The sequence below is a fragment of the Eretmochelys imbricata genome, chromosome 24 (assembly GCF_965152235.1).
Source record: "Eretmochelys imbricata isolate rEreImb1 chromosome 24, rEreImb1.hap1, whole genome shotgun sequence".
Lineage (NCBI taxonomy): Eukaryota > Metazoa > Chordata > Testudines > Cheloniidae > Eretmochelys > Eretmochelys imbricata.
Genome location: NC_135595.1, coordinates 6,092,092 through 6,114,465, shown reverse-complemented (window position 1 = coordinate 6,114,465; position 22,374 = coordinate 6,092,092). Strand labels below are relative to the sequence as shown.

Sequence of the window (22,374 nt, the reverse complement as noted above, 5' to 3'; positions counted from 1 at the left end):
CTGTAAACATAGCTCGTTCACCCTCCCCGCGAAATGCACCCACCTCTGGGGCGGAGTGCAGCCGCTCTTTAACAGCCACACGGTCACAATTTTTAGGAAGGGGCATGTGGAGACTCATTCCTCCAGCGGAATCTGCCAGCGGGCACAGATAGGGAGGCGGAATGTAATTACCACCCCGATTATATCGCAGACTCCAGCCAGAGCTCCCACCAGAGAAGGCCGGGGGCACACACAGAGAGCTGCTTCCCCATGGCTCTCGCCATGTACCCTCGTCAAGAGGCTCATCCGGTGCTCCATGCCATGCTGAGGAACTGGCGACACCCAAGCCACTGGTGCATGCTTTGGCTACGTTCCGTTGTCCCCACAATCTGAGCTCTCCTCGCGGGACCCCTCCTCGCTCATTCTGTCCTCCTCCTCCCAAAGACGGCTGACATGCTGCGGACGATGCTGCGGATGCCCACGGCCTTCTTGCCAGAGCTCCTGGAGTCCCGCACCAGGTCGAGGAGCTCGTGAAAGACCACCAGGGCGCCGTGGTACGTCTCGGCAGCCGAGATCTCGAAGAAGCCCGAGTTTGTGGAGAGGGCCAGGAGCCGCCCTTCCTCGCTGGAGACGGCCCGCCGGTGCTGCAGGTCCCGCTTGTTGCCCACCAGGATGACGGGCGCTTTCTCGGAACTGCCCCGTCTCTTCAGCTGCCGGATGCGCTGGAGCTGCTGGTGGGCCAGGTGGAAACTGGAGCGGTCGCAGATGCTGTAGACCACGACGAAGCCGTCCGCCCAGCGCAGCTGCTTCTCACTCACCCAGCCCTGGAGCTCGGCGGCCTGGAGAGGAGGCGGGGGGGTGGGGGGGAAGGTTAGAGAGAGCGGGACAAAAACCAGGAGTTAGCCAGGGCGAAGAGGCCATCACGTCGTCGCCACAGTGACCAGATCAACCCCCTTTCCTGCCTCAGCCCAGCTGGGGAGGAAATGGGCGGTGGCAGGGTGTGTGTGTGTGTAAAGGATTTTCCCTCCAGGTGCCGCAAGGCACAACCGACCAGCTGGGAAGGGAGGGAGGGTCTGGCTATTACTGGGGAAGAGCTGAAGCAGCCATCTTTGTTGGGGGCACATGAAGACGCTGGTGAGTGCCTGACATTGGTCGCTTCAGGAGTAGTACCAGGGCACTGGGGAGGGTCAGTTCTGTCAGCAATGCTCTCACCCTCCCCCCTCGATCTTTATTCAGCCTCCCTCCCACGAAAAGTAATTGGGTGCCATTTCTTAGCCTTGGGTGGGCTGGAAGCCAAGGTGGCCATGTTTGTTGTGGGCATATGGCGGCACTCTGAGGGCAGAGAGGTTTCCTGTAGGCCCCGCAGAATCAGAGCAAGTTTGTCCTTGCCCATGTGCTCCTCCAGGAGCAGAAGCGAGGGGGGCTCCATCCGCTGAGAGGACACCTGTCCTGTTAGGAGCTGGCCCGAGGCCCAAGAAACCCATTCCATCCATTCGGTCCCCAAAGCCATTTGCCTGGGTTGGAAGCCACAGGCTGCGATTTCTCACCTGGGGGCAGGTGGAGTCCCAGATGCTGAAGCAAACGTCTCTGCCTCCAACCATCACATTGTGCGTGTAAACGGATTCTGGAGCCACACAGGGAGGGGAGGGAAAAGAGGGAGCTGTTAAGAGAGTGTGGACTTGAAAGTAAGAAAGAAAGTCATAACCCAAAGCTACTCACCAATATCCCCGTATTCACCAATAAACCTCCGGGTGAGGAATCGGACTGTCAGAGCTAGAACAAAAGAGACCCAACGTTACCCCGGCTGGCACCAATCTGAGCCGGATTGCGTGGCAGGACTGAAACCGATTCCTGGGCCTCCCAGCCCATCCCCTAGCGCCCGCATGCTCCCAGTGGGATCAGGGTGGTGGGCAATGCCAGAGTGGGAACTCAGAGAACAGCCGTTCACACGCACATGGTACAGCGTGGCTTGTTCCCAGCCATGGGGACAGTGGGAGGACAGGAGGGTGGAAGGAAGGGGGCAATGGGAGCATTGGAGGGAAGGGGGCAGTAGGAGGACGGAGGGGAGGGGGCAGTAGGAGGCAGGGAGGGTGGAGGGCAGGGGGCAGTGGGGGGACAGGAGGGAAGGGAGAGGTAGGGGGCAGAGATGGTGGAGGGAAGGGAGCAGTAGGGGGCAGGGAGTGTGGAGAGAAGGATGGAGGCAGTGGAAGATGGCGGGGAGGGGGCAGTGGTGGGCAGGGAGGGTGGAGGGAAGGGGGCAGTGGGAGGACAGGAGGGAAGGGAGCAGTAGGGGGCAGGGAGGAGGACAGGATGGAGGAAGGGGGCAGTGGGAGATGGAGTGGAGGGGGCAGTGGGAGGACAGGAGGGAAGGGGGCAGGATGGAGGAAGGGGGCAGTGGGAGATGGAAGGGAGGGGGCAGTGGGAGGACAGGAGGGTGGAGGGAAGGGGGCAGTGGGAGGACAGAAAGGAAGGGAGCAGTGGGAGGCAGTAGGGGGCAGTGGGAGGTGGAGGGAAGGGAGCAGTGGGAGGACAGGAGGGAAGGGAGCAGTGGGGGGCAGGGAGGAGGACAGGATGGAGGAAGGGGGCAGTGGGAGATGGAGGGGAGGGGGCAGTGGGAGGACAGGAGGGTGGAGGGAAGGGGCCAGTCGGAGGACAGGAAGGAAGGGAGCAGTGGGAGGCAGTAGGAGGTGGAGGGAAGAGAGCAGTAGGGGGCAGTGGGAGGCAGGGAGAGTGGGGGGCAGGGAGGGTGGAGGGAAGGGAGCAGTGGGGAGCAGGGAGGGTAGAGGGCAGGATGGAGGAAGCGGGCAGTGGGAGATGGAGGGGAGGGGGCAGTGGGAGGACAGGAGCGAAGGGAGCAGGAGGGGGCAGTGGGAAGGGGGCAGTGGGGGGCAGGGAGGGTGGAGGGCAGGATGGAGGAAGGGGGCAGTGGGAGAACAGGAGGGTGGAGGGAAGGGAGCAGAGGGAGGACAGGAGGGAAGGGAGCAGTAGGGGGCAGTGGGAGGACAGGAGAGTGGAGGGAAGGGGGCAGTGAGGGTGGAGGGAGGGCGGAGGGAAGGGGGCAGTGGGGGGCAGGGAGGGCGGAGGGCAAAGGGCAAGATGGAGGAAGGGGGCAGTGGGAGAACAGGAGGGTGGAGGGAAGGGGGCAGAGGGAGGACAGGAGGAAAGGGAGCAGTAGGGGGCAGTGGGGGGTAGGGAGGGTGGAGGGAAGGGGGCAGTGGGGGCAGAGGGAAGGGGGCAGTGGGGGGCGGAGATGGTGGAGGGAAGGGGGCAGTGGGGGGCAGGGAGGGCGGAGGGCAGGATGGAGGAAGGGGGCAGTGGGGGGCAGGGAGGGTGGAGGGAGGCTGCGGGGTGCCCAACACTCACCAGATTTCCCCACTTTCTCCGCTCCCAGCACCAGGATGTTGGCTTCCACTTTGGGCTGGCTCCCCTCGGACATCCCGCCGGGCTGCTGGGGCGCCGTGCGGAGCTGAACGACCATTTGGGGCGCGGGGCGGGCTCGGGTCCGGGCCGGGAGCTGCTGCTCTGCGAGTGCGGACAGCGCCGGAGCCTGGTTTATAGGGGAGAGGCGGAGCCGGGGGTTGAGTGACGGACACACAGGGACAGCTCCCCACACTCCCCCCCCGCAACGCTCTGATCACGCACACACACACACACACACACACACACCAGAGCCAGACACAAACATTGGCTCACAACACCGAGGGCGCACACTCTCAGTCATTTTTACAGAGACACACGCAGACACACACAAATACAGGTTCACAATACACAACCCAGGGCACACGCACGCACACACACCCCCTAGGGGACACGCAAAATCCATGGCGTGCACACAGTCATTCACACAGAGACACAAACACGGGCTCACAACATACACACACAAAACCCAGCACACCAACACACAGTCCAGGATGCACACAGACACACGGATGCACACTTTATTTTCACAGAGAGACACACACAAATACAGGTTTACAACACATACACGACTCTGGGGGTATGCATACATACAGATTCACAACACACACACACACAGCCCTGTGCATCCTTACACACAGAGGCACACAAATACAGATTCCCAGCACACACACACACACACACACACACCAGGGCATCCTCATGGAGACTCACAAGAATTTATGCAGAGATACACATATATGCACACACAAATGCAGGTTCATCGACACAATCCATTGCTTCCTCACACAGATACACACAGGACTCACATTCACACAGAGGTATTCACACACACATGCTCACACAACTATTGATTTTTCTCAGACACGTCGCTGCCCCCAGGTATAACCCCCCCCCCACACACACACACAAGTTCACCCAGAGTTACACACAACACAGTTCCACACAGACACGCACAGACACACACATTCCTACACACCAGCAGGCTCACAAATACAAAGTTGTAGTCACATCTTAGCACACCTATATTCACACAGACACAAAATTACACAAACTGTTCCTCACACACCTGTACACATGCGCAAGCGGGCAGCAAACCCACAAGTGTAGGTACTCTTGCACGAGCACACACCGTCCTATCACACCCTCTCCCTTGCACGCACACTGAAACACAGAGACACGCTCTCACACACACGCACACTTTCCCTTGCATGCACGCACACACTTGCCTTTGCACACCTATTCATACACACGCCCACTTTCCCTGTCACACTGACACTTAAACACACACAGACATGCTCTCACACTGGTGCACACTTTCCTCGTACATGCAGTCTTTCCCTTGCGTGTGTGCACACTGACAATCTCCTGCACGCACAGTCACACACACAGATGCTCATGTGCACACGCACACACAATCTCACACACACACACACACACACACATATGCATACACAGAGAATCTCACACCTGCTCGCAGAATCTTGTGTGCACAAACACACACGCAATCTCTCTGTCACGCAGTTTCACACACAGAATCTCTCTCTCTCTCTCTCTTTCTCACACACCCACACCCACACACACACACCCCCTGAGCAGAATAGAAACGCCTTTCGCTTTCTGCCTTCGCCCACCCTTTGCCTGTCCTCAGAACTCCCTGGCTGCTTCCCAGCCGGACCTGTTCCTCCCAGCTCAGCCCAGCCAGGGAGCCAGTTCATTAGGAGCTGTCATGCCTGGGCCTGCAGGAATCCCTTTCACCCCCTGTGCTCTCCTGGCTGAACACAGTGTGAAGGCCCGTAAGGAGGCAGAGGTTCCCAGCCGGAAGCCGCAGCGCTTTCAGCTCTGTGGCACAGCCAGGGGCTCTCAGATCCTCAAAGGTATGTAGGTGCCTGACTCCCATTGAAGTCGATGGGATTTAGGTGCCTAAATACCTCTGAAGATCTGGGCCTTAGCCCCTAGCAGGATGCAAGCACACCCAGAGACCAACCTCCAAACCAGGCAGATCTGAGCCAAAAACCGAGAGCCAGCCCCCATCCCCTGACTGAAGTCTGGGGGATACTCCAAATCTGAACCCCAGGTGCCCATTGCATACCACAATAACAGACATAGTCTAGGGGGATTAGGAATGGTTAGAGCCGGTCTCAGGCATTGCCCAGGAGATCTGGGACATAGGGGGAAACTGAGGCACAGTGGGGCAGTGATTTGCCCATGGTCTTCCTGCAGGTTGGTGGTAGAGCTAGGGACAGAAGCCAGGTCTCTGACTCCCAATGGCCCTGCTGCAGAGGGAGGTGCCAATAAACTTCTAGGGGACAACGATGGAATGAACTGCCCATTGGGGAATTTTCTTCCTAATTCCACCACCCACCTCTGAACACCCCTGCTTTGCAGATGGGTTAGAGGACAGATGGACAGACAGATGCCCTGCTGCTGAGTAAGGTGGATAGATCAGAGGGATTGAAAGAGCTAGATAAGTAGATGGGGTGTGTGGGAATACAGAGCCGGGGTGCAGATGGAGAGAGAGAAGTGAGTCTTTACTACACAACAGTTCTGGACTTTTTTCTTTCATTTTAGAAGCCTTGGCAAGCTGGATTCCCTACGCAGGACACTGAGCGCCGGGTAAAGGCTGCTGCTTTTCAGAGCAGGGGATGCTGCTGCCCTCTTGGGGCCAGGAAATAAACAAGCTTAAAGTGATTTCTAGCCAATTAGTATTAGCAGGGCTGCTCTAATTTATGCTGTGTGCCTCATGGCCCCCGGGGAGCAGAGAAGAGCCACCACTCAGCGCACTCCGGCCAGCGCGCTGAGCCTTCCCCTAACCCGGGGGGCTGGGGAGGCCTTTGCGTGGGGAGGGGAGTCCTCGGGGAACCATTCCCACCCACTTGAAGACCCCATGACCCTGCTGGAGCGGCACAAAGGGGCCAGAGTGTGACTGAGAATCAGGCCCAATAAGTCCCCATTTGCCGCAGCCTACTGGCTCTGCGGGCGTACAGCTGCCCTGGCCTTTGGGATAACACAATGGAGGCGGGATTCCTGCCCTGTCTCTGCAGTTGTGTGTGGAGGCATGTGTGCTAGGATGGGGAGTCAGGACTCCTAGGTCCGGTGCCCAATTCTGGGAGGGAGCATGTCTAGGGATTCGCTCTGGGGGGTCCTGGGACTCAGGACTTCTGGGAGAGGGTCTCATTCTAGCCATATAGTAGGAGTGTTGTCTACTGGTTAGAGCAGGCCACCACGAGTCAGAACACCTGGGTTCTTCTATGCCTGTTCTGGGAGGGAACTGTGGGCTAGTGTGAGCCAGGGCTCCTGGGTTTTATTCCCCCTCTGCCATTGATTTGCTGCATGGCCCTGCCCAGCTCTGTGCCTCAGTTTCCCCACTTTGTTAACAGGGATAAAGATCCTGACCTGCCTCCTAGGGGAGGCTGTGAGGCTCATGTTTATAAAGGCCGGTCTCAGTGCTGGGGGTGGGAACACCGGTCTCTGCAGCTGTTTCCCACATGCCTGCCAGAGGCCCAGCCCCAGACAAGTGCATGTGAGCTGGGGAGCTGGGAGCAGGTGCTGGGGGGATGAGTGGGGGACGACAGTGTCGAGAGCGATTCAAGCTTTGCCGCATTTGCGTTGGCATCTCCCGTCCTTTGCCTTCTCGTGCCTTCCACGCCGCTCAGCACGTGATGCTCAGCTTGGGCTAGTGCTTCCCTTTGTGTCCGCTGCGTGTGCTAATTAGGTCCGGGGGTGGGGAGGCTGCTTCTGAATGGGGACACATGCCCGATGCCTCTGCTGCCTGTGTGCCCGGCCCCAGATCGGGGTGTGCCCGGCACGTGTGCTGTGCGGCGCTGTGTGTGTGTGTGTGTACATGGCTTGGTGTGGATGGGGCTCTGTGTGTGTGTGTTTGTGTGCGGTGGCACATTTGGCTCTGTGTGCGTGTATCTGGCTCTCTGCACGTGTGTCCGGCTGTGTTTGTATGGGTCTGTGTGTGCTCATGTGTTTGTAAAGTTGTGTTAGAATGTGTGTGAGACAGTATGTTTGTGTGGTTGTGTGTGTGAAGGTGTTTGTGAGTGTACGCACAGGTTGTGTGAGAGTGTGGGGGGGGACTGTGTGTTAGAGTGTGTGTAGGTGTTTGTGAGTGTACGCACAGGTTGTGTGAGAGTGTGGGGGGGACTGTGTTAGTGTGTCTATGTGGTTAGGTGCGTGTGTAGGTTGTGAATGTAGTGGATCTATGTGTGTTTGTGTAGATCTTTGTCCATGACTGTGGTTGTGTGTGTGTTTGTGGCTGAGTGTGTGGACGGCCTATGTGAATGGGTCCGTGGGTGTGAAGTGGGGCGGGGGACGACAGGCATGTCTAAGGCTTTGGCAAAATTGTATAGTATATGAGAAATAGCCCGGGACCACGGATTAGAGCCACAAGGGGGCAGGGTTAAGCTTACTTGTGCAGCCTTAACTTTGGCATTTACTTTTCCCATTCTTCTCTTTGCAACCTTAGCTGCCTGTCTCCACTCCGTCTCAGGGGGGACTCCCACAGCGTGTTACCTACCCCTTGTGCTCAACTATCTGCTCCAAAGTTGCATTTAGCTCAGACACGCTGATTTCTTTCCGCAGACCTGAAGAAGAGCTCTGTGTAGCTCCAAAGCTTGTCTCTTCCACCAACAGAAGTTGAACATAAGAACAGCCATACTGGGTCAGAGCAAAGGTCCATCTAGCCAGGATCCTGTCTTCTGACAGTGGCCAATGCCAGGTCCCCCTCAGGATTAGGGCCCTGATTCTCCTCTCCCTGGCATTGGCATTATACTCCGCTGTAACTCAAGTGACTCAAATGCAGCAGCGTCTGTCACAGCATAGGGCAGTTACACCTGTGTTCCTCCTCTACAGTCCAGCAACGGCACCTGCTCCAGGCTCCTTGGCCGGAGACCTGCTCTCTCTCTCCCTTTTGACCAGGGCATTTCCAGGCTGCACCGTCCCCTGACCGTACTGCAAAATCCCCAGTGAAAGACGGACACCTAAGCAGCCCTGCTTCATTTCTCTCTGTGGAGACGGCATACAGTGTAATTGCTACCGTTGTAAGTTCCCACACTGCCCTTTCTAAGCAAGCACATTTATTCTTAAGGTAAAAGCATATTTAAAATGATCAAAGAACCTCCATGCATGCTACTAAGCTCACCGGAGCTCACGCCCTCACTCCAGCAAGGGCTCGGGTTGGTGGGAAGTCCTTCAAAACCCAACACAGAGGTTTTGCCTGTGGTCACCTGTTCATAACCCCTTTCACTCAGAACTTGCTCACTCATGGATCTAAGCCTCTTCCTTTCATCCAGTGGGGCTTCCAAGCCACCGTGACTAGGTCATCAGCCAGAAGAGGGGTTTCTGCTCAAGGCGCAACTTCAAGAGGATGGCTCCAGAAGTGGGTCATTTGCACGCCCAGACTCCCAAATGTTTCCCAGGAATCCCGCTACTTTGTGTGTCTAACACAGTCGAGCCGCGAGTGGCTCTTCAATGCGTCTCCTGCAGCTCTTTGCAGCACGTGATATCAAAACACGGTGTGATTTAGTTATTAACCAGTCTGAGTTATTAGCCAATCAGGATGCTTTTACTATGTTATTAAAAAGAAAAGGAGGACTTGTGGCACCTTAGAGACTAACCAATTTATTTGAGCATAAGCTTTCGTGAGCTACAGCTCACTTCATCGGATGCATAAAGTGGAAAGTACAGTGAGGAGATTTTATATATACACACAGATCATGAAAAAATATACATTGTAAGGAGAGTGATCACTTAAGATGAGCTATTACCAGCAGGAGAGTTAATTGTATCCAATTTGCAAATTAATTCCAATTCAGCAGTCTCTCATTGGAGTCCAACGAGACTGGATTGGATACAATTAATTTAGGCTTGAATAGAGACTGGGAGTGGTTGTTGAGTCATTATACTAAGTGAAACTATTTCCCCTTGTTTATTCCCCCCCCCCCCCCGTTCCTCAGACGTTCTTGTTAACTCCTGGAAATGGCCCACCTTGATTATCACTTCAAAAAGTTTTCTCTCCCCCCATCCCACTCTCCTGCTGGTAATAGCTCATCTTAAGTGATCATAGATATTTAGGTCAGAAGGGACCATTATGATCATCTAGTCTGACCTCCTGCACAATGCAGGCCACAGAATTTCACCCACCACTCCTGCAAAAAACCTCACACCTATATCTGTGCTATTGAAGTCCTCAAATCGTAGTTTAAAGACTTCAAGGAGCAGAGACTCCTCCAGCAAGTGACCTGTGCCCCATGCTACAGAGGAAAGTGAAAAACCTCCAAGGCCTCACTCTCCTTACAATGTATATTTTTTCATGGTCTGTTTGTATATAAATCTCCTCACTGTACTGTCTACTTTATGCATCCGATGAAGTGAGCTGTAATTCACGAAAGCTTGTGCTCAAAAAGAACAGGAGTACTTGTGGCACCTTAGAGACTAACCAATTTATCTGAGCATGAGCTTTCGTGAGCTACAGCTCACTTCATCGGATGCATACTGTGGAAAATACAGCAGATGTTTTTATTGGTTAGTCTCTAAGGTGCCACAAGTACTCCTTTTCTTTTTGCGAATACAGACTAACATGGCTGCTACTCTGAAACTATGTTATTAAGCAATTAAATCACCAACTTGCACTAAGTTATTAACTTATTTTCTGTGAGGATAATATATATATTAAATATTTCCCTGGTCATTCACTCTCCTGTGGCTCTTTTGGGTCACATTGATCACTAATTTGGCTCCTGAATCACTGAGCTGTGAGTATCACTGGTCTAACCCAGTGTTTCAAAGAGACCCTTGAAGCACATAACACATCCCAGGGTTTACATTAGTCAAGGCTTCTCCTTAAAGAAGGTACAGACAATCCCATGTAACACACAAACATTTGCATTTTTTAATATGATGAACTCTGAAAACACTCCATAACGTTTGTCGCTTGCAGGAAATTGCCAGAACAATCACATCTTCCTATTTACAAGAGTGGAAGAGCACGTCCACCCTGCAAACGAAGGTGTGCTTGTAGTGAAGACAGGTATAACCAGGCTCGCTTTCAGCCAACCAGCTTGGGGAACAATAATGGCAAAGAGATGGTGGCACGGACGTCAGTATAGGTCACCAACAAGGGTACGGACCTGGGGTCCCTGGTTGCAAGCTCATAGGGAAGCCTCAGCTGTCACATCTTCACTAGTTGCCTAGCGGCTCCTACTAGATTGAAGCTAGCCTGGGAACGGCCACCTGAGCTGGAATCCTACCTTCACTTGCAGTACAGACATATCCTGAGTGAGAAGCGAATGCGGCCTTGATTTGAATGAGATTAGAGAGATTTATGCACTGGTTTGCCTAGATGAGAAAGGCGTTGATATGTTAAATGGCACTTATGGGAGAGGCTGCAGTACATTAAATCTACAGCCTCACTGGTAGGATGCAATCGTTCTCGGACGGTGCACTTCGCAGCTCACACACGGACACAACACTAACGGCCGGCCCGGCATGGCCCAGTGTAACCGGGCAGGAGGGCTATTCGGGGATTGCAGCAGCTCCTCTGGCAGAGATTCAGAGTTCCAACAGAGAGCGCAGTCTATGCCAGGACTAAGCCCTCCCACAAGCCTGGTTATGCCAAACTAGCGGGTGGAGCTGCGTTCTACACAGAGAGCAGGTGGCAGGACATCAGACGTTCACTGTGCCAAGGCAGCAGAGATGCTCCCATCCAGGTCTCTCATTCTGGGCTGCTCAGAGCCCTTTGTTGTTGTCATTTGTATTTCAGTAGGGCCCCTTTGTACCGGGCACTGTATGTGATCTAAAGCCGGGACACTCTGCGTAATGGAGAGAGCAACGCCGGCTTTGCCCTGAGATGAGAATCTGGCCTCGAGGGGGAATCAGAGGAGGAGCTGGGAGCCACAGAGCACTCACTGTACAGCTGGTTCAACTTGTTCAGACATTTGAGAGTTCCGATGCCACAGCAACCAGCTGAGGAATGAGAGTGAGAGATAAGCATCATGTGCCTCCCACGGGAACCCTTCCACCCAACAACGAGGGCTGCCTCACTCCTCTGTCTTCAGATTTCTCCCTTTAACGGCTGCTCCCACCGCTGGTAGCTGCTGCCCTGCTGCCAGTCATTAAGATAGGGTGAGCCTGGGGTGTCAACAGCACAGAGGTAGGGATTCGACTGGGAGGGCGCCTGGTACATTCATCCACACAGCGGTACCCAGCGATCATATTGGGCCCTTCGCACAGGGGTGAGTTGCAATCCCAGAGCCAACCTAGGACAGCAAGCAGGAGGCTAGAAGGCCTCCGATTGCAACACCAGCCCAATGCTAATGACATCTCGATGTGCTAGTAATCAACCCAGTGTGGGAGCTGCACAGTGGCTCCAACCGATGCCAAGAATAATAAAATGACGTGGCTTTGCGCTGCAAAACATTCCTTGGCTGAGGTCAGCCCCTGCCTGCTAACACCTAATTTTCTGTGCAAGGCAGATACAGGCACCTCCTGGAGCTCGCCATCCCTCACTTGTCTGTTGCTACCGCTACAAATCTGACCCTTGGATAATACCCTGCGGCTTTCTTTTGAGCAGGGTCTCTGATATAAAAGGGACGACATTCCTTGGCGACTTTGCTCTGGGCTTTCCTGCAGTTCTGTCGCCACCTGGTGGCTCCTCGAGGCTGAGAACTCTGACCCAGACCTGGATGTGAATGCAGAATTCCACCGTAATTTACAGCCAGAGGCCGCCCGATCACGTTAATGTCCTAGAGGAAGATGGAGCATGTGGGACACCCGCTTTAGGGTTCCACATGAAAATGAGGCCGAAAGGTTGTTTGCAGTGTTGTTAGGGTGACCAGATGTCCCGATATTACCAGGACCATCCTGATATTAGGGGCTTTTTCTTACATAGGCAACTATACCCTGTCCCGGTGAAAAAAGTGTCCCAATTTTTCACACTTGCTGTCAGATCACCCCAAGCAATGAAGCTATGCTGTTCCCAGGATATTAGAGAGACAAGGCGGGTGAGGTAATATCTTGTATTGAACCAACCTGTGGAACTCCTTGCCAGAGGATGTTGTGAAGGCCAAGACTACAACAGGGTTTAAAAAAGAACTAGATAAGTTCATGGAGGATAGGTCCATCAAGGGCTATTAGCCAGGATGAGCAGGGATGGTGTCCCTAGCCTCTGTTTGCCAGAAGCTGGGAATGGGCAGAGCGCACCCTGGTGACACTCCATTGGGCTCTGCAATGGAACCAAACTCATTGCCTCATGGCAGTGGCAGCTGTGACGTCAAAGCACAGGTGGGTGAGTCTAGACAGCTGGGCTCTATTCCTGCTTCAGCCACAGCTGCTGGGCAACTCACTTCCCTGCACTGTGCCTCAGTTTCCCCACTGAACTACCTGCTCGTGAGGTTCAGAAAATGCTAGCAAAGGCTAAGACACCAGGCTAGGATTTAGGGGTTTAGTTCTGCCTCTGCCTTGGCCTTCCTGTAGAACACATGGCAAGGCACTTAGCTGCTCCTGGGTCTTTGTTCCCCAGCTGTAAAATGAGAGAACAGTTTCTTTTGCCTAAAGCTCTTTGGCTCAAGGACAGTCTCTGCTTCTCTGTGTGTCCAGCGCCTAGCACAAAGGAGCCTTGATCTCCACTTAGATGCTGCTGTGATATGAGATGGAAGCTGGAGAACCACAGAATCTGTCTGTGTCCATCAGTCTCTGTAAAGAATGCCTGTGCTATACGTTCCAGCCCGCACCTTGTCCTGTCTCTTCCCTGAGAAACGGGATCCTAGGACCAAAGGGTCATGGCTGCAACATCTGAGATCATGCTGCTTTCAGGTGGGTAGTTCCTATGCATGTAAGCCATGCCCTCTCCATGCGGTGCTCGGAGCCTGGGGCCCAGATACAGGCTGACGAGCCTGACCCGGCATTGGGGAATGGAGCTGGGTCTTTTAGCTCAGGCAGCAGAGAGTGGTGCGTTTAGTACCAGGGGTCCCGGATTTGAGTCCTGCTGCCAACAGCCCACCCGTGGGCACAGCACTGCCCAGCTCACCCCATTCCAGTATTAACATGACCTCCCTGAAGCCGCCCCACAGGCTGACTGGTCTAGCGGATATTCACGGGCAGAGACCTGAACCCACTGCCCAGATCCCAGCAGCCACGGGACGCCGGCACTGTTCTTGTGCTGTGCCAGGGACATTGCAAAGCATTCAGTTACTGATAATGGGTCCCGCTGGCCAAGGGTTAAGAATTAATCCCCAAACCAGGCTAATGCACCCAGATCCCCTTCTGCCTTTATACACAACTTCCTGCTCCAGCAAGGATCAGAGCAGATGCTGGAGGGCCAGAGAAAACCCATCTCATCCCAGCCTTTGGGGTGATCTTCCTCCCCTCTGCCTGTTTTGATCAATGATACAGACGCACGGGATAACCCCTAGCAGAAGGAGTGCCCCTTGCAGGGAGAGAGAAGACTGGGGGAGAGAAAAGGAGAAGGCAGGAGGAAAAGGAGGAAGATGGGGGGTGGAGAAGGCAGAGCCTGCAGAAATGAAGGGACAGTGGCAGGAGGGTTTGGAAGAGGGAATGCCATGCCAAGGGGCCTGTGGGGGTGGAGGGTGGAATTGAGGAGTGGGTGTGGCCAGGTTGAGAGTGGGAGGGGCGGCCTGAGATCACCCAGGAGGCGAGCTTGAGCCTCAGCCGCTGGAGGGGAGCAGAGAGAAGCTTTTGGGTGTAAATGAGGCTGGGGCAGGTGGGAGCTACAAGCTGGTCAGGCTCCCTCCAAGCAGACAGACACTGGCATAGGGAGCTGCTGGGGCGAGGGACTGACTCCCCTCTCCCTAGCAGGGAGGGACAGACAGCAGCCTGGGGCTTGGCCAGTATGGTGGGTGCTGCAGAGATATCAAAGAATTTCTTGTTTCCCCTTCCATGTCCAAGAGCGATGGATGGACAGACACAGAGCTGGCAATTAGGTGCTACAGAAATATATTGGAGGGACAGACAGCTGCTGGGGTCCTTAGCAGTGAGAGGCAGCCAGATCTCGCTCCCCCAGCACCCTGCTCGCCACTAACACAGCTGTGTCTGCTCTGACATGTGCCCTGCCTTGTTCTCTTCCAGGGGACAGCCAGGATCCTCTGGGATTTCTGCTTGCTGCACCCTGGAGAGGAGACGCCTTCCCCACCGCAACTGCTTCTGCCCTAGTAAGTGTTTCAGGCTTGGGCGGGGCAGGTAGGGCCGGGGTGTGGTGCTGTACAGACCCCTGGGGAGAGACAGCCTCTGCCTGGAACAGTTTACAATCTCAAGAGAGCACGGTAGGGCTTCGGGAGTTGGCTGGCCCCTGGCCGGCGGGATGGGCTACACAGAGGGAGCTGGAACTGCCTGTCAGCTGCTAATACAGTGGTTCCCAAACTTTAACAACCTGTGAACCCCTTTCATTAAAATGTCAAGTCTCACGAACCCCATCCTAAAAATGAATATTTCCAGGGATTTTCTCCTTTACCTGAGTATAAATGATAAAAGCAGTGGTCTTGGAAATATAACATTTGTTTTTTATGACATGCTTATTACACACTATTTATTATTAATTATCGTTACAATACTTTTATTACGTTATGAAAAGGGCAACACTCTTCCAAGAACTCACTTTCGTAGCTTGTATCACTTTGAATAAGCCTGTTATAAGACAAGTCTCTTGTGTTTCATCAAGGAGTATCAGATGTGAAACAGCAGGAAGGGATTTAAGAAGCCAACTCAAAAAGAACAGGAGGACTTGTGGCACCTTAGAGACTAACATACTTATTTGAGCATAAGCTTGTGAGCTACAGCTCACTTCATCGGATGCATGCAGTGGAAAATACAGTAGCGGGATTTTATATGCACAGAGAACACGAAACAACAACAAAAACACTAACCCAGGAACCCATCCTTGCAACAAAGCCCGTTGCCAACTGTGTCCACATATCTATTCAGGGGACACCATCACAGGGCCTAATCACATCAGCCACACTATCAGAGGCTCGTTCACCTGCACATCCACCAATGTGATATATGCCATCATGTGCCAGCAATGCCCCTCTGCCATGTACGTTGGTCAAACTGGACAGTCTCTACGTAAAAAAATAAATGGACACAAATCAGACTTCAAGAATTATAACATTCAAAAACCAGTCGGAGAACACTTCAGTCTCTCTGGTCACTCAATTATAGATGTAAAAGTGGCAATTCAACAAAAAAACTTCAAAAACAGACTCCAACGAGAGACTGCTGAATTGGAATTAATTTGCAAACTGGACACCATTAAATTAGGCTTGAATAAAGACTGGGAGTGGATGGGTCATTACACAAAGTAAAATTATTTCCCCATGTTTATTTTTCCCCCCTACTGTTCCTCACACGTTTTTGTCAACTGCTGGAAATGGCCCACCTTGATTATCACTACAAAAGACTTTTTTTTCTCTCCTACTGGTAATAGCTCACCTTACTTGATCACTCTCGTTATAGTGTGTATGGTAACACCCATTGTTTCATGTTCTCTGTGTATATAAAATCCCCCTACTGTATTTTCCACTGCATGCGTCCGATGAAGTGAGCTGTAGCTCACGAAAGCTTATGCTCAAATAAATGGGTTCGTCTCTAAGGGGCCACAAGTCCTCCTGTTCTTTTTGCGGATACAGACTAACACGGCTGCTCCTCTGAAACAACTCAAAGAGTTCCTCTTACACAAGCATTCAGGTCTTGAGCAGTCCAGGCAAACGACACACGTTACAACAAAGCTTAAACTTGTTCTTCATAATCATTTTACAAACAACACTAGCTGCCTATTTACTTTTAAAAACAGCAAAAAATATCCACCTCCCTTTCCATTTCTTATAAGGAGTCTTGAAGTTTAAATCTCCTCAGTGTGATAGAGATGCTTGCTTTGATCTGCTTAGCTCTTGGAAGTCCAGGGGCTCCGGGCTGCTGGCCCCAGGCTGCCCGGGCTCCCTAGGGCCAGCTCTGTCCACCATTAGGGAATTTTCCCCCCGAGAACCCCCTGTAACATTTCACGAACCCCCAGGTTGGGAACCACTGTGCTAATGCAATCACTCGGCAGCTCCAGCATTCGGCAATGTGGCCACCCTCAGGACAGCGGAGGCTCAGTCAGTGAGGTGGCTGGGGATAGCTTGGGTAAGTGCAAAGACACAGCATGGGAGGGGAAGGGACTTGGCCAGATTCACCCAGCCGGTCAGTTGCAGCTGGGATTAGAACCCAGGAGTTCCGATGCCCAGTCCAGCGCCCGATCCGCTCAGTCGTGCTGTCTCCCTTGGGTTACAGACAGCCCCTCAGATTGTTTAATAGTCTTGGTGGATCCCCGTTGCCTTTGCTGCCTCGCTTTGACCGGCTGTCGCTGCTCCTCTGAGTAGATTAGTCCCAGTCCAGGGCAGGGCCTGTGACGGAGCCAGGGGCTGAGCAGTGAGCACCCCCCACACTTGCCCCCCGGCACATTGGAAAGTTGGCATCTGCAGCTCCAGCCCCGGAGTCTGTGCCTAGACAAGGAGCCGCATATTAACTTCTGAAGAGCCGCATGGGGCTCTGGAGCCACAGGTCGGCCACCCCGATCTAAGCAGACAAGGGACAGCAGGTGGGTACAGACCGATGGGCGCACAAGGAGACAATGAGGCAGCAGGAAAGGCAGGGGTCTCACCGTCCCTCCCAGCCGTCTAACCGTTGTCAGGACTTTTGAAGGCATGGTGGCGAAACTGGCTTACTGGAGGCAAAGTGACTTCCCGAAGGCTGCCCCCTAGGGTGAGGGAATTCTGGGGGAGACAAACTCCGATCAGGCTCTGAAAAACTCAGGCACCCGCCGATACTAGCCGCTTCTGAAAAAAATTTCCACTGATCTGGCTGGATTGTTTATCTGTGATTTCCATGCGGTTCACCGCCCCAGGCCTACACACAGTACTTGCATTGTCCGTGGGTTGCAGTGCTGCTCCCTGATGACCCAATAAAAGCGATTACCTCACCCACCTTGTCTCTCCTCTGCTAGACACTTGCCCTTTTTTGGAACCGCTATAATTAAAGCAGTGCAATCCGTCATGTGGCTGCTGTCCACACAGGTGCCATTATAGCTTATTCCCCTTTCCATACAGGAGAAAACGATACCGGCATAAGCACCTTTTAGACCAGTATAATGATGTTAACTCTAGGGAAGTGCTAATACAACCATACAGCTTGCATGGATAGACCAGGCCATGGCAGTAATAGGTGCCATTCTTTGGCATGGCGATGGGGGGTTCTGATTTCACAATGAAACAGACTTTACCGTAATCTGCTTGTGCAATCACTGCTTACAATAAGGCTTTCAGATTTCCTCTTATCTGATCTTGGCGTGAGGCCAGCCATTAATTGTCATCCTTTGTTTCTTCTTTTTATCTGACTTCCTTGACCAGTTGAGCCTTCCTGCATGGGTATATTCCATATTGACTCGGGGATTGCTTACTTCCTGCTAAGCTAGTCAAAATCAGACAGACTGGTCCAGGGCTTCTCCATGACGAGTTGCACCGGTTTCTTATACTTAAGGGATGTATGTGCAAGGGAGAGGGTTAAACGTATTGGGTTAAACTGGTGCAAAAGGCTCTTTGAATCAGACTTACTTCAGTCTTGTTCTAGTGGCTTAGGAACTGGTTGAAACTAAACCAAAATGATTTAAATAACTAGGGCAGGGGTCAGCAACCTTTCAGAAGTGGTGTGCCAAGTCTCCATTTATTCACTCTTATTTAAGGTTTCAAGTGCCGGTCATACATTTTAATGTTTTTAGAAGGTCTCTCTCTATAATATATAACTAAACTATTGTTGTATGGAAAGTGACTAAGGTTTTTTAAATGAAGCTTCATTGAAAATTAAATTAAAATGCAGATCTTATCAGTTTAGTGAGATCCTTGCCCTTGCTTTTCCTTGCTGAGTTTTCCAATGTTTGGCATGTATTTGGATACTTGAAGCTGCACACAGGCTTCTGAGTGATCAGTTGTTAACCCGCTCCAAAAGGAACAGAGGACAGATTTCATATGTGAAAATACCTGTTTACACAGGTATGTGGATCCAAATGCTGAAAGCATTGCAAATGCAATTTTCTTCAAACAGTTAAATTTCACAGGCAGGGACATCCAGCAGGTCAGAATAGAGGCCCCGTGATCTCTCTCGGCAGCTTTAAGTGCACTCCGCAGATCTCCAAACTTGGATGCCCACCATTCTGAGCTTTTTAACTGAATGAGCGGCATTTCGAAATCTTCAACACCCACCCACTGAAATACAGACAATTCCAAGTCACTTTCACTGAACTTTCCAGGTTTAATTAGAAAAGAAAGCATTGGGCCAAACCGCTGGAAATCTTGAAATCTGTCAGAAAATTCTGATTCCAGTTCTTGCATGTACATTCCAATCTCATCGACGCTGACAGTGCAATGTGTCGGTAGCTCTTTTATGCGTTGGAAGTAGCAGAAAGTCAAAGTTTGAATATCCCGAGAAAAAATTGCTAGTTTTACAACAAATATCTTCCAGGTTTCATAAAGATCCAGAACCATTTTCCCTGCACCCTGGAGACGGAGGTTGAGTTTGTTTAGGTGAGCAGTGATGTCAGGTAGAAACATGAGCTTACACAGCCATTTGTCATCATGTAGTTCGGGGTACTTTTGTCCTTTTTCCGACAAAAAGGCCTTGATTGCATCAAAACAGTTTACAAAACCTTGCCACAACTTAGCCACCAAATGTTACTGTGAAGTGGAATGTCGTTATAAGCACTGTCCATCTCTTCTAGAAGTGTTTGAAACTGTGAGTCAAAGCAGATTGAGCAACAAGAACATTTACAATTTGCACCACTGTATTCATCACATTATTAAGATCTGCATTAGAAATTTTAGCACACAGGTTTTCTTGATGGATGATACAGTGAAATTTGACTGTCGGGCAGCCAATTTGGTCTTCAAGTAACTTTACAAATCCCTTCTGTTTTCCGACCATGGCAGGAGCACCATCTGTTGTCACACAAAATATTTTTCTGATGTCAACAACTTGTTCTTCAAAATGGTTTACAAAATGGTAAACCCCCTTTGTTGTGCCATGCAGGGGTTTTAGGCAACAAAGTTCCTCTTGGATTTCATCAGAAGCACAATATCTTGCAACTGCCAAACGTGGAACGTCATTTATATCAATGCTCTCATCAACTGCAACATTAAACAGTGCTGGGTTTCAGAGGAGCAGCCGTGTTAGTCTGTATTCGCAAAAAGAAGAGGAGGACTTGTGGCACCTTAGAGACTAACCAATTTATTTGAGCATAAGCTTTCATGAGCTACAGCTCACTTCATAGGATGCTGTGTCTTTTAATGCAGTTGTCTGCTTTTCATTAATGTTTTCTGCCATTTAGCTTATGCGTCTCTCAACTGTTCTGGCAGAGACAGGCAGTTCTTTTATTCTGGATATGCATCTTTATTTGGTAAATCATTGAACAAAACCTCCAAACAGCTGAGAAAAACTTCTTTTATATATTCCCCATCAGTTTTCTGTTTTTTGCAATGCACTGTGCAATCTTGTAACTTCCTTCTGTGGCTTGATTTTTACTTACACTCAAGCATTTAAAAACACTGCTTTGCTTCTCATACCCTGCTACTGCCTTTTTGATTGATTCAGTCTTGTCTGCTTCGTCAAGAAAGGTTTTCTCATGCTTCGTTTGAAAATGTCGTCAAACACTTCATGTGCGACAAACAACACTTTCACAACAGAAAGCACAAACAGCACGGTCCTTCTTTTAAATAAATCCAGATGTGTCTGTCCAAGAAGGCTGAAATGAACGGACATCTAACTTTGCTTTCTTAGGAACTGACATTTTGTCAAATGTACCCTCAACTTACAGTGGGGAAAAAAATCGCGACAGACGGCATGCACAACGTCAAATGCAATGCACTTTCCACGTGACGTGAGAGTGATGTAAGCAGCAAATCAGGATTTAAAAATATCCCAGTACAGTGGCGCTGGAATGATTTTTAAGGTGGAGGTGCTGAGCTGCACCCCCTCTTGCCCCTGTCTGCACCCCTCACTGCCCCAGGCTGGGGCCAGTGAGTCATAGCTGGGGGCAGCTGCAGAGCCCCGGGCTGGCAGCTGGGACCCCAGGATGACAACAGAGCCCCCGGGACTGGTAGCCGGGACACGGGCAGTGTGAGTGCCACTCAAAATCATCTCGTGTGTTGCCTTTGGCACGCATGCCATAGGTTGCTGACCCCTGGAATAGTCACTCATTCTCTAAGCCCTTTGCAGGGTGATATTTTCAATGACTAATGCACTTGTAAGTAACTCTTTACCTCTCGGTATTTGTCTCCTGTCCTGTTACAAGGCAACACGTGTGATCATCCTAAAACAGTGGCTTAAGAAACCTTACTGTGGTTTTTCCCAGGCAAAATTAGCAGCGGTCCGAACTGCAGTACTGGTCGCATTCAGCACTGGTCTCAAATGCTCTGAAGACTTGGAGCCAACTGGAGTCTGGCTGGCTGTTTGAAGTCGAGTTATTTACTGAAACTTGCAATAGGCAGCTGCCCCAAGACGTGCCAGGCTACGTTCCGATGCTGAATCTTCCAAGCTCGCTGACGGCTGAATGAGCGGCCCGAGACAGTGGGTCAAATCCTCTGTCATCTTTAATTTGTTGTTTGGGTTTCCGTGTTCCATTAACATGGGTGTTTTCAAATACAGCATGTTTAGGTTCTTTCAGATACGTGTTCATCTTTGACCCTGGCTCCCAGGAGATGGAGCCAAGGAAGGAAGTCAAATGTGTCTGAACAAAACAGGCCTGCTCTGTTTGTCACATTTCTGGATTGCCAGGAACTGTGAGAGATTAGGGAGAAGGATGGCTTAGTGGCCTCCCCTGGCCCACTGAAGACCTGGGTTCAAGTACCTGCTCTGTGAATGTGCGCAAGTCACTTAGTCTCTTGGTGCCTCAGTTTTCCCATCTGTATAATGGGGATAATGGCACAGCCCTGCAGTTGTGAGGATAAATATACTAAAGATTGGGAGATACGATGGTGATGAGGGAGTCAGTTAAGTACCTGGAAGAGCTTGGCCAGCATTCTTCCCCTTTCCGGGGCCGGGGGGTGTTGTGTGAATTGCTTAGACTTGTGCATATCACTGATCTTGAAGTGTGTTTACAATTATTGGTGAACTGGCCCGTTTCCAGGAGGCCGGACACCAGGCTGTGTTGTGGGGAGGCGGTCATGTGTGTCTTATTGTCAAGATCGTTAGGGGGTTTACTGGGAAATGGGGGTGTAGGTGGGTCAGGGCAGGACTCTGACCTGCCCTTTGAAAACATCAGTCCCTTTCCTGGGCGGGACGGAGAAGGGCAGTGGATTAGGAGTCAGACCTGGTTCCATTCCTGGGCAAATCCCGGCTTTCCCCCTTCCACCCTCTCTCTGTGGGTTGTAAAATCCCTGAGCTGAGCCGTGAACTGTCTGTGTGCAGCACCCACTTGCGGCTGGGGCCTCGAGGCAGCGTCGGAGGTGGGATATCGGACTGGTGACTCTTCCTCTCTTTCCTAGATGTTCAGCGATTACTCTCTGATCCCTTCGTTATGATAGTGAGTGGGGGTTGGTGCATTACAGTTGCAAGACTCCCCCTTCAATTTTCCCATGATCTCGCTACAGCTGAGCACAGAACAGGACAGGACAACACGGTTCCTGCCTGTAAGAGCGCTCAGTCAATCAGAGGCATGAGGTGATTGAGGTGGCGGGGATGGGATGTCCAGCATGGAGTGGGTGGAACTGAAACAGACGAGGGTTATAGAAATGAGATCTCATGGTTACCTGGTCCAGCCATGTGCACAGATCAATAGTTCCATTATACCTTCAAACAGCTTAGTGTTGACTTTCTTCTTCTGTGTGGTATGGAAAAAATCCGGTAAATGCAAGCCCATTGGAAAATGATGTGTTTATCCTAGACCTGGCCCATTTTCACCCTTGCAGTGGCCTGGATTGATCGCAAAGATCAAAGCAC

General features: G+C 51.7%; 1 protein-coding gene across 1 annotated transcript; it reads right to left on the bottom strand.

Moving 5' to 3' along the window:
- Positions 1-398: 398 nt before the first annotated feature.
- Positions 399-3,457, bottom strand: LOC144280031 (ras-related and estrogen-regulated growth inhibitor-like protein). Its single transcript, XM_077841727.1, has 4 exons — positions 3,343-3,457; positions 1,699-1,752; positions 1,527-1,603; positions 399-818 (listed from the first exon to the last, which is right to left on the bottom strand). The coding sequence occupies exons 1-4, from the start codon at positions 3,455-3,457 to the stop codon at positions 399-401; spliced, it is 666 nt and encodes a 221-aa protein (XP_077697853.1).
- Positions 3,458-22,374: the final 18,917 nt, after the last annotated feature.

Bases quoted from the DNA above. Each gene is read 5' to 3' on its own strand.
- LOC144280031 (XM_077841727.1), bottom strand. From the start codon at position 3,457: ATGGTCGTTCAGCTCCGCACGGCGCCCCAGCAGCCCGGCGGGATGTCC. The intron at 1,604-1,698 runs GTGAGTAGCTTT...GTGTGGCTCCAG, and splicing joins TGGTGAATACGGGGATATTG to AATCCGTTTACACGCACAAT. The intron at 819-1,526 runs GTGAGAAATCGC...CCTCCTCTCCAG, and splicing joins GGGACTCCACCTGCCCCCAG to GCCGCCGAGCTCCAGGGCTG.